Source organism: Colius striatus, chromosome 8, assembly GCF_028858725.1.
Source record: "Colius striatus isolate bColStr4 chromosome 8, bColStr4.1.hap1, whole genome shotgun sequence".
In the NCBI taxonomy this organism is placed as follows: Eukaryota; Metazoa; Chordata; class Aves; order Coliiformes; family Coliidae; genus Colius; species Colius striatus.
The window spans coordinates 34,395,557-34,407,927 of NC_084766.1; the positions used below are offsets into that span (position 1 = coordinate 34,395,557).

The 12,371-nt window shown below is 39.5% G+C and overlaps 1 protein-coding gene across 1 annotated transcript in view; it reads left to right on the top strand.

Annotated features, from left to right (window-relative positions):
- TACC2 (transforming acidic coiled-coil containing protein 2) overlaps window positions 1–12,371 on the top strand; it is a 148,818-nt gene that overhangs the window by 17,627 nt on the left and 118,820 nt on the right. The window contains exon 2 of the mRNA XM_062000731.1: window positions 5,350–5,427. Within this exon, the coding sequence (XP_061856715.1) occupies window positions 5,350–5,427 (78 nt within the window). The remainder of the gene's footprint in view (window positions 1–5,349; window positions 5,428–12,371) is intronic.

Below are 12,371 nucleotides of genomic sequence, written 5' to 3' on the forward strand. Positions count from 1 at the left end.
AAGTAAAATGAGCTCAAACTAAAGTGTCTTAAATAAATATGTAAGGTAGCATGTATTCAGTAGATAAGAAACTAACAGGCCTGACTAGTGTGTGGTTGGTAAATACACCCAATACTGTATCTTCTGGGATTAGATTTGATCACTCATGACAAATTATTTGGATCTTACTGAATTGCCTAGCTCATTAACTCACTACATAGCTTACCTTTAATTCTGACCTGTGTTTTTCCCTAGTTTGAGTCTTCCAGTCCTCCTGGGTTAGATCTTTTGGTGACGAAAAGACAGTAACTCCCTGGATGAGCATGCAGCGTTGATGAGGAGCCACAGGGGAACTCCAGCAAATAACAGTAAAGCAGCCCAATGTGAGTACTTCTCCTATCAGTTCTATCATAAAAATCAAAGAGAATAAATTGAGACATCAGAGGATGAGGAATGCTTTCACAGTTGGTGGTTTCTGCTAACTAATTTGATTTCATACTAGAACAGAGCAGAACAACATCTGCATAGGTAGAAACAACTTGCTGTTAGTAGGTGCTGCTTGGGGTAGTTGGGACCTGAGTGTATCTTAATTTAGACATGGGAGTGGGTCAGAAAACTGACCCAAATAGAAGTGTTTGTCAAACAGAGAAGTTCTAGGTGCAGAGATCAGAGAGTGTAGGTGATGACTGTTAACGTGTATGTTGCTCCTCTCATCTGACATGACTCATGGTTCTGGCAGTTGTGAAATTGTCTGCATGGGTGTGCAAGCCTTGCACAAAGTATACCAGAGGGATTCTCCTGTACACATCTGTTTTAAAAATATACAATTAGAAATCACAATCAACTACCAGAAGATTGTTTTCCCCAAAGTTTGTGCCAGACAGATGTTTTTCAAGGCAGCTTTCTCACTTTCACTTTGTGGCATTTTCTGGCCTTAGCTTTAGAAATGCACCAAATAGGAGTTCAGTTTCTGTTCATGAGGAAATAATGTGGCTAGCAGAAGTGGGGATATATTACCAGGCTTGTGTTTTCCTGAGCTCCCACAGGATTCCTGTTCTTAAACTCATGGCAGAGAGCCTAAACAAAAACACTGTGTCATTTATTGTCTAAAGGCTATGAATTTTACAATGGCCCTATTTTGTTTTCTAAGGAAGAGCACTCTAAAACTTTCATTTGATGAACTTCAGCTTTTCTGGATTCTGAAGTAGAATGGGGAGAGCAAAGAAAAGGGGACCTCTTTCAGTTTTTGAGCTTGACTACAGATCTTGACCTTTCCATCTTGAACTCTCAGAGGTATAGCACCGATTTATTTGACATATTGTATTGCCCACATGCCACCAAACCCATTCACATGTACTTTGTAACGTGAAAAAGCTCAGGGAATACAAGTAATTTACTTCTGATCTGTGGAATTGTTCTTTCATCAGTAGCAGTGGCTTAAGGTAGTGTAATAATACTGGAGGCTTGGATTGTTGGATCACCAGCTTCATAAAAGAATAGTTAGAGAGGCAGCACTACTCACAGTCTCCCTGACCTTGCAACTGTTCATCCCAGCTCTTCACATGCCTAATGTTTTCAAGCCAGATGTTTGTACACCAAGACTTTCTGGAACAGAGAACAACCACAGGAGAGGCAACTGATGGCATATGGAAATCCTGCCTCTTCTTTGTGGCAGAGGTGAATTTTCCATGCTTGAGTCAGTAACACTTCCAAGCAGCTATTCACACTGCAGTAAACCACAATTGACAATTCCTGTGCTGTGTGGCACCTGCAAGCACCACTGATGTTTACAGAAACTTGTTAATCACTTGGAGTTGCCACTAATGATAAATACACTGCCTTTTGTTATCAACTGTCATTCAGAGCACTCCTTTGTGGAAGGAGTTCCTTGCTGGAATGGACAATGTGCATTAATAACAACCATTAGCTCACCCATAAACCAGTACTTCTTGCAACATCACATTTCAAAGGGTTTTTGTCATGTCTCCACCCTTCAGGATGATTAAATGATTTCAGTGTAAGCTGAACAGGAACATCAGCATTTGTTAGCAAGTATTTCTGAAAGATTTCAAGATTAATACAAGAAAATGAAAGACATAAAGAAACGTGGAAATGTGATGCTGAATATTCCCCTCAATACTTGTTTTCCCATGAAAGCACATGCATAACTCAAATGTCTTGTTGATTCTGTTTCACTGAACATTTGTAGTGCCAGAAGAACTCCTCATACCATAGGCCAGGAAACAGTGGAAGTGAAATATGTTTTAACCAAAAGCCATTTTCTCTGGAGCTGCTTTTGTGAAAAACATTAGCACTCAATTTATGACATGCAGAGCCACAGCAGCCTCCCACGAACAGGGGGAGGCCCGGCTGGAGGATGTATAACTTGTTTTCTTTTTCGCCTGGGGTGGAGGCAAGTTGGTTGCTCAGCAGGTTATGAAGGTGGGTCCCTGAAAGAAAGCCTACATTTCATGTCAGTCTGAGGAGAAGTAGGAGGAAAATAAGGTGAGAACTTGTGAGGTGAAGATGGAAGGAATGGTCTGAAGATATGCTCTAAAAGTGTCAGTGAATCCAAAGCTGCCAGACTAATGCTGGAATGTAAGTGTAAAGTCAAACCATTCGCTCGCTGGTTTTCAGGGAAGCAGTTGTTTTATTGTGCAAGTCCAGGGCTCTGTGGGCTGATCAGACCAATCTGGTATTAGTGAGCAATTTTTGGGAAATGTAATGTTAAAATAGTTTTACTAATGACATGCAAATAGTAAAAGATAGTATGGAAAGATGAGAAAGATTATCTTTTGTTTAACCTATCTTTATTTAATGAATGGATTTTTAGCATGTTTTTAATGGTTATTTGAAATTCTATACATATGATAAAGCACTTGTAGTTTGTAACCTAAGTAATGCTTGTGCACTGAGAAAATGTTTTAGAAATAATATATGTAAAAAGGATTTCAATAACATTGTCATCTGAAAAATTATCTTAGTTGCTCTGCAATGTCATTCACACATTATTATTGTCACTTGCCTCATTATTGCAGAATCTATAACGACTTCATTCCCTATTTATGACATTTATCTTCATTAAGCAGATGGTAATGTAAGACTTGTGTGACAATTGTGAATTTCATACTCTAGGGAAAGAAAAGAATAAGTAGACAGCATGATATGACATGTTAGTGGAAATTTGTGATAGCTAAAACCTTTGCCAGGCTTTCATAATTTTCTACTTTGATTACTGTACATTGTAGTAAAAAATGTATTTTTTCCTTTCAACTGAGTATTACAAATTTGGCCTCTAGTAGCAGTTGTTGTTCTTAAGAGTCAGTATTGAGGTGGTGCACAAGCATTAAGAGTATATTATATGCTCTGGAGAGAATTTACTCTAAAATAAACAGAGCAATATTATGTCATACAGTGGCTAATCTATTTAACAACATGATAAGTAAAATTTGCATTTTCCACACCTGGTGTACCAGACCTCACCCCAATTAACCAAACAACTCCATGGAGACTTGGAGAGTTTCATTCATTGTCCATCTGATAACTGCGAGTGCTTGTGAGGGGACAGTTTAGAGAGCTTTAAATTTTCTTGTATCTTCACACGCTGTCTGTGGAATAAGAAAGAGATGGGAAGAGAAAAGCTCTTTAGGTCAGTGGTACAGAAATGCCAGTGAAATATTCACTCCTAGGGAAAGGTACTGACTCTTGAGGGAAGCATATTGCTATAGCAAAGCTATTCTTTCTCTCATATGTATTGCCCAGATAGGTTGCAGAGTCTCCTTCTCTGGAGACATTCAAAACCCACCTGGATGAGTTCATGTGTGACCTTCTCTAGGTGGTCCTGCTTTGGCAGGAGGATTGGACTGGATGATCATTGAAGGTCCCTTCCAGCCCTTGAGATTCTGTGATTCTGTGAGCTGCTCTAACAATGTGAGAATATTATTTTATATCAATACATACCTAAAATAGCGTAAGTTTAATCTGTTGTCTTGAAACATTTCACTGAGCCAGGCCTGAAAAGATTTGTGCACTGTTTAATGATGAAATACTTCATACTTGGGGAATAGTGATTTTGAAAATATTACATACAGTCTTCAATTTGGTTCAGTACTAATTTAAAACAGTAGAGGATTTGGCAGTAATCTGAGCAGATAAAACTTTGTGTTGCTACTTAATCACTAAAAGTGCAATCCTGGCCCCAGTGATTTCAACAGGAGCAAGTTCAAGCACCAATATATCCCCTAAAGACACTCAAGTTTAAACAGAGCATAGCTTAAAAGCACAGCACCAAATTTCTCTCTCTCTCTAAGCCTCCTGTGAAGAAAATAATCTTTCACATTTAAAGTGTACTGTAATAACAAGTAATAACATTCCCTAGAAGCTAATATGGTTTTCTTGGCTAACAAAGTGCAATCTTTCTTTTACAGCCTGACTTCAAGGGAGTTTTTCTTGACATATGTCACAGACCAATCTCACATTCTTTGGGAAAAAAAAAATGAGAGTGTTTAATTTTCACCTATCCAGTAGTACAATAAATGCAGTGAATTTAAATACCTGAGCCCCAAAATGAAATGTCTAGAACAAGGAAGAAATGTCAATAAATGAATCTCTATTGTGTACTTTTACTATTGAGTATCCTTTTAAAACAATTGCAGAAATGGATGATGCCTGGGGAGACACTATTCTAGAGCTGCAGGTTACTCTTCTAACGTTCCAAGGATTTTTGTTTTAATTAAATAATTACAATTAAACTAGTATAAAACCAATAATAATTAAAGCAGGCAGATCCTGTTAAGTGTAAAGAAAATGTGTTTAGGTCATAACATGGTAAGCAGAATAATACCTAAGAAGAGCAGGGTATGAATCCAGTGATGAGGATAAAAATTCCATTTACTCTTTCTTAAAGCTAAGTGTATATTTGGAAAAATATTTCTATTACAGTAATGGTCAGGTTTAACTTTGTGGTTCTGACAACGTGAGTGTGCAGCTCAGTCCAGGGTCTCCAAGAAATATAAGTGGCTTGAATACAGTTAATAGGGTTTTCATATGGGGCGTCCATCCAAAGTAAGTGGCAAAGGAAAAGCCTTTCTGCTCAAATGACACGGGATAATCCTGAAACAGAGCAACAAAGCTGAGTTTCAAGGAGTGTCTTTCAGCATAAGTGGAGCCAATGTAGTGAAGACAGCAGAGGGACATGATGAAATGAAAGCATTAGGAGTTGTTTTCCCCTGGTTTGTGACTTAAATCATTGTAAGCCTGAATGTCAGGAGAGGCTTTGAATGTCAGGAGAGTCTGAATGTCAGACTTTGCTAGGGTTTTTTTGTTGTTAGAGTTTTTATGGAACACTTAAAACTTTTTCTTTTCTCCCAGCGCTCTTTCTTTAATTGCTGTGTGATACTGGACGCCAACAGCAAAATGGGCAATGAGAACAGTAGTGCAGAAAATCAGGTGAGTGTGACTCTGTGATTGCATTTTCCTTCCCTACTAGCCTAGGGCAAACCTTACAGAAATTGGTTTCACAGCAGCATACCCCACAGTTATCTTCTGTTCCCAGTTACACTCCTATTTAACTGTCATTAATGGTAATTGAAAGCAACTGTTTGTTTGTTTTATTCTTTGGCAGTGGCATTGCTACATCAGGGCACTATGTGGATGGTTGCTCCCTGGGGGATGGTGGAGAATCCCCATGGGGGGAGCAGGGCTGGGGGCAACTAGGGAGCCAGGGCCGTCCGCAGCTCCAGGCGTCAGGCATGACCCTGGAGAAAGGGACGGGCTATGATGGGTCCAGGATGTCAGCCTGGACCCATCCATGGCTGGGCAGGGCAGGACTGTGGTGGAGCATCACTGGGTAGAGTGTCCCTGGGGGGAACTGAAATGGGGTCATGGGCCATGAGCAATGCCCTATGGTGACCTCAGAGCCCTGATACTCCATAGCTTGCCCTTGTTCAGAAGTGAACACATGTGTGCTGATTCAGGAATTGACACCTGGGTTAGAAGGGTACTTTGGTAATGCAAAATTTTGAGGTGTGTGGTGAATGATTTTAAATTCCTGAAATGAAAGGAACCCGTTATGCTGTGGCTTGGGGTGTACAATTACATTAGAAGTTTACTATGTTGATATAAGCCTGAATAAAAGTTGTTAAATAGTTACATTTAAAAGTCCAGATAAAACACCAGGACCTGTTTAATCCTCTTCTTCCATAGAGATGATAAAATGCATTAGAGTTCATTTTGCTTCTACTTTAGGTCTCAGCAAATCTGCTGTACCTTGTGCCTTGCAAAGCAGACCTTCTCGAGGGAATGAGCATTACAAGTTAGCCAGATTTTTTCATATAGTCTTTTTGAGCAGAAATATCTTCTATACTTCTTGGTTGTTTTGGCCCAGTTGTGTTGTTAGCCCATGATTTGACCCCAACAGTTTTCAGGGTTTGGGAAGAGGGGAATGTGTTAATTCCTGTAAGTAATGAGAATTTCTTCTCCAATGTGTACAGCTTTCACTTAGGAAGTATTTAAAAACCAAAGACATTTCTTCAGGAGGCTTTCTGAGGCTGAGAGAACTTTACTTAAAGTTTATTAAGCAACTGAATAAAAAGCTCTTCTTTTCTAACAAGGAAAGTAAGCTTCTGGTCTCCATTTCACACTGCAAAAAACCCAACCAATCAACCAAACAAAACCCCAAAGCAAACTAAAATAAATGCTAGAAAACCAAATTACTTTAAAAGCCACTATTAGCAGAGTGAAACCAAGAAGCAGTCATAAAATCTTAAAAGCCACTTAATCTGCTGAACAGCTCTTGAAAAAATATTGCTTAATGAATAGTCAACATTCATACAGCCACTGAAGCATGTTCATCTTTAGTCAGAAGTTCCCAATGCAAATAAAATCATCTTTATACTACCCAGCCAAGGAACACAGCAGGTAGTGGATGATGAAACCAGTTTGCAGGCTTTGCGTGTGCTTGGCTGTGCTTTTTCTTACGTATCTGCTTCTGGCTTTTGTTTTTCTGACACTGACTGCAAATTTGCAAGGCAGCTCCATTAAACTTTTCAGCAAGTTGTAAAAAAATCTGGTTTCTTTTAACTTTTTTTCTGTGGTTGCAATCTGTGCTTTGGAGAAACAGCCTGTATTTGACCCTCTTTGCTTGCTGCCTTTCCTTCCAACTCTAACACAATTAAAATAGTTTAGTGATTGTTGTTCCTATATTAGGTGCCAGTTGACATGAGTTGTTGTTTTTGTTTACTTATTTATCAGATAATACCATTGCCCAACTTTAGCTCTCAGCTGAGTCATTTGGAAGTTTTACACGTGGTTTGCATTAAAGATGGGAGAGCCTGTGCTAAGTTTAGAACTCCTTTAGTAAGAGGGAAGATCTGTGGAATAAATGTGCTACCTAGAGAAAAAGGAAATACCCAGTCAGCCTCATAAAAACAGTCTCTGAGGAAAACATCATCTAAATTTAGCAGAAATGAACAAAGATAATGCTTGGATAAGACAAGGCTGGGGCCAACAATGTGTTTAACAAAATGATTTCGTGTATACTACCCATGTTGTGTTTTGCATAACAGTACACAAAGGCCAAACTGCTGAGAGATTTTAGGTTTATGCCATGTCCTACCAGAACAGCAAAGCTTGCTTCCAACCAAGTCTTTGTCAGTGGCACAGCTTGTTGGGCTTATGCCGAATTCAACATAAGCTATTTTTAAGATGCATTTCCCTTCACATGAAGAGTAATGTGTTTAAACTAAAAAAACCAGAAATAATCTAGTAGAACAGCTGTTTTGACCTATTTTGACCCTTGAGATCCAGCCTTTAGCAGGGAAAGCACAGGGGAAGTAAAGAAGGTGTTCTTTAATGGGAAGCTATGAAAAGTACTGCAGTTTATGGAACTGTAAGAAGGTCTCAACCATTGTTCTGTCTATTAGATACATCTTTCTTCATCCTTCCAAATACACCAGCTAGTCTAGAGGAATGGCAAGGTCTATCCTCAGCCTTTTCCTTGACTTCTCTGGACAACCAAATCAATTAAAAAGTCATCTGCATGGCCAAAATAAAAAGCAGAAGCTTATGGTTTCCATAGAGACTGATGTATCTGTGCACTTCCTCAGCCCTAGACCTCTTGATAGTCAGGGTTCAGGTGCCACCTTTAAAGCCACATTTAAAAATGAAAGCAAGCTGACTAGGAGACACAAATCTACTGTAAAAAGAGCCCTGTCTTGGCTTCATCACTCCAGGAGTTTGTGCAGTGGACTCTGGGACCTGCTTCCAAAGGGACTGCAAGTTTCAGGATTATGTGGACTTTCATGACTGTTTTTTATCATGGTCTCCCATTACTAGAATTGTGCTATTACCAGGACATCTTTGATTTCATTTTCATGTGAAAAACAAGAGCCATTCTCTATCATTAGAAACATAAGCACAACATTTTTCCAAAGCTCAAATAGGCTGCATTTTCTAATATGTAATAATCTTAAGTTTTAATGCTTGCCAGTTAGAGTTCTGAAGAGGGGAGTTGTCATCTTTCACAGCACTTCTCATAATTACAGAAAAGTCAGTTTACCAAAGAATTGTAAAGCTCTTTGAAGGTGAAAACTACCGCTGAATTAAAAGTCTAGCAGCATGTATTTTGCCCTGCAGTTGAAGAGGGAATTTCAAAGTCAGTTACACATTAGTTATTTCTCTATCTGTTGCTTTATCCTTTCTTCTTCTTGGTTTTCTGAATAAGTAAACAGCCAAACAAAGCTGGTTATTCCACATCTATGTTGTTGTCCATTTCTCTATATACACATATATTAGTGTGTGGTTATCTTTTTTTGTTCTGTTTATTTTCTACTACAAAATGTGTAAGAGATGCAACACATGTACACTTGCCAGAGGGGCCAGAACTTCTGCCGAGTCTGTTTGTCTGAAGCATCGTGTTGTGCTCCTGCTACGATTTCTCCATTTAATTGTTATGGACAAATCTCACTGCTGCACATTCTGTAGTTAATATTCTGCATTATTACTTTTCCCATATTCCAACTTCCTTATGCCTATGCAAAATGATGGATCTAGTTAATAGACATGGTTCTTCTTTGGGTTCTCAGTGCTATAGGGATCACAGAGAATGCAGTGGGTATGTTAGCAGCCTCCCAGCCCCTTTAGTCTGCATTCCCACAGATGATGATGGCAAATTCCTCTGAGCTCTGCTACTCATACTGTGTGTTTACATGCTTTTTGAATGGTGCAGTAACATCTGTGTACATTCCATTGCTTATATTCATTTGGGAACAAAAATACATTCCCAATCTTCTGCATAATAATTTTGACTATAGCATTTTTGAGATGTTTGCTGTTACCCTACATGAGCTTTTCTATGAGTTTGTTGTGTCCACTATGATTCACCTTTTTTACTCTCTCAATTATTACTTTCTTTTGTTTTTCCTTCATTTCATCCATTTGATATCAGGAGTGCACAGGACAGCACAACTGTTCCACATCCCTTCAATCACATTTGCCCATCACAGGGTGTCAATGGCAGCTGGCTACAGGCCAGCATGCTTAAATAGTTCTAGCACGCCTCCAGTCACCAGCTTCTTTAATGCTTGCTTCCAATGGTAATTACTGCTGGTCCAATATTCTATGGTGGGCCAAGTATTTGTTTGAGTTTAGACAAAAATGGCATTGTCTGTTCTCAGAAAATTAAATGTCTACTTATGGAAATGCAGCACACTTCACACTGCAATGAGTATTTATTATACTGCTTCTCATCTTCCCTGTGAATGAAGGAGGGAAGATAAAAAGAAGAATAAAGATTTAAAGTTATGATGAGGTTCTTAATTTGAAAGCTTAGTGAAAAGGGAGTTGGAAGACTGTCCCTTCTTTTCTGAATTAATGGTTAAAGTTTCCTTCATGTCTGTAAAGGGAAGTACATTTACGAGTACAGATGAAAGGGAAAAATATTTTATCTTTAGAAAGGGCTTCTATAATTATTTACTACATTTCTCCATTTGAAAATAGTGTGAAAATGCTGGACCTACATTTTCCACTGCAATGGGTAGTTAGAAATTACTTGGCAACCAAACACTACTGGCTGGGAAGCAGAACAGTGTGTAGAACTCATCTCAGAGCTTATTTTCATAGAAATCTAACAGTGTCTTCTCAAGTCTCTTATTGTTCAGGTGCAAAGAACCACTCATCAGAAAGCTGCTTTAGCTGAAATATTGACTAAAAGTTGCAAGTTATGTGATGAAGATTTTTTCCCTCAAGTTCATCAACTTTATTCTCTCTCTTTCCTGCTGCATCTCAGACACCTGCCATCCTTGAGAGAACAACCTAGTTCATCCAGCTGTCAGAAAAGGGACAAAGGAAAATAAGCTGCAGTAAGACTTATGGAGTTACAAGGATAATTATGGATTTTCCTTTGCCTATTGAATGTAGATCACATAAACAGACAGAAGTAGATTAATGAGAACCATGAAGCCAGTTCTATAGCTGTGCTTCATTTAGCCCAGCACAGACTCGTGCTACATACCTTCCCACAGACTAAAGCTCAAACATAGCACCAAGTTCTTGGGAAGACACTTATGTTGACATTACAAAGATCTGAAGACAAAGAGTTTAGTGCCCTCAGTAAATTGGAAGGATGATAAACATAAACAATGAAGCCTGAAGCTTTGAACTGCTCTTGTTCTAGCTGAGTTGGGTATTCTATGGAGGTTGCCAAACCAAGGAGACAATGGTGACTATATATAAACCCACACACACACACACACATGCACCAGTGTTTATGTTTGCAGCCAGGGTCATTTCAGTAGGTATTTTTCAGGAGGGAAAGCAACCTTGTTTCTGTAAGAAAAGGCTCGAGATATCTACAATAGAACATTGTCATCAGAACTTTTTAAATGCTGTTACTGCCATATCACACTTCACTTTGCTTCTGATATTTGTGAGAAAGCAGATTAAAGGAGACTTCCAGCAAATGCCAGTTTTTGCATTCCAGCCCCTTTGAGGATTTTAATTAGAAAAGGCATGAACTTAAAATTCTGCTCCCACAAGAGACAAATAAACTATGCCAGGAAGAACAGCAAATTACACCATTGCTAATTAAAAATAAAACCAGATCTACTGTAATTGCAAAATTCTGTGTGGAATCTCCCTTAAGGAAAGAGTCTGCTTTTCACATCTCATCGGGTCATAATTACATCCAACTAATTAAATAGTCATGACGTTTGGGGGAAAAAAACCAAACCCAGGTACCAATTTGTTACTATCCCATGCTCAGTAGTTTTTCTGATCAGTGTTTGCTGGTTTAATTGAAAAGTTCTGGTTGTTAAAGCAACTTTTGTCTATTTTGGTACCATTTCTCCAAACAGTGGAGAAACAGTGGTTCTGTAAAGACTGAAAAATCTAACTTAGCACTCAGTAACTGCACAACAGCAAGAAAATAGAAAGCTGGAAGAGCAAAAAGACAGTTTCTAAATCCTGCTCTGTCCTCATAAATTACAATAGCAGAAATTTGTTTGGTGCTGAGGTGAGGGAGCCCTGGCCCAGGCTGCCCAGGGAGGGTGTGGAGGCTCCTCAAGAGGTTTCCAAACCCACCTGGACACATTCCTGTGCCCCCCCGATTGAGTGGAACCTGCTTTAGCAGGGGGTTGGACTGGATGAGCTCTGGAGGTCTCTTCCCACTCCTGCCATGCTGGGATTCTATGAAGAATTGCAGCAAGCCGTTTTCTGGCATCTCAGTTCTCTTTTCAAGGAATGGATTGAACACTGAAGTTCCAACAAAAACAACGAGGAAGAGCCTGGTCATTAAGGCTGTGGATAAAACTTTTCACTGCCTTTCCCTGCAAGTGAAACCTTGCCAAAGAGTATCACATGGACACTCTCGTGCTCAATGTCAGCCTGCTCAGGCACACATGTGTGTGGCACTTGGCTGGGGCTGTGCGTGGCCCTGTGACCGTCCTCCCAATGCCATCAGTGTGGCCATTGGTGCTGCTACTGGAGGCCGGGTGCTACAGGACTGACCTTTGCTCTGTGTCCCAGTGTTCACCTGCACTGCCACAGCCTGACCCCCAGCCCTGCAGAGCCAACCACCAACACTTCCAGCAGACAGGCTTTAAAAACCACCATTAGAAAAAGCCCCCACAACTTGTAGTAGAAGACATGGAGAAAAATAAAAGGTAGGTTCTGCTGTATTGATTGAAACTTGTAAAGGCTTGTTCCAGCTTCCTCCCCAGTAACCAGAGGGAGTTAGTGGGAATGGAAACTTAATGTAAGTCTTCAAAGATCATTTTCAGCTAGTCAGAGCTATGGCATGTTCCAGCAACAGCTATAAAAGGATGTGTGTTTAATGGAGGAATGTCGCAGAGGGCAGATGCAAAAGGAAACAACTTTTATTGAGAGAATCAGAGAAA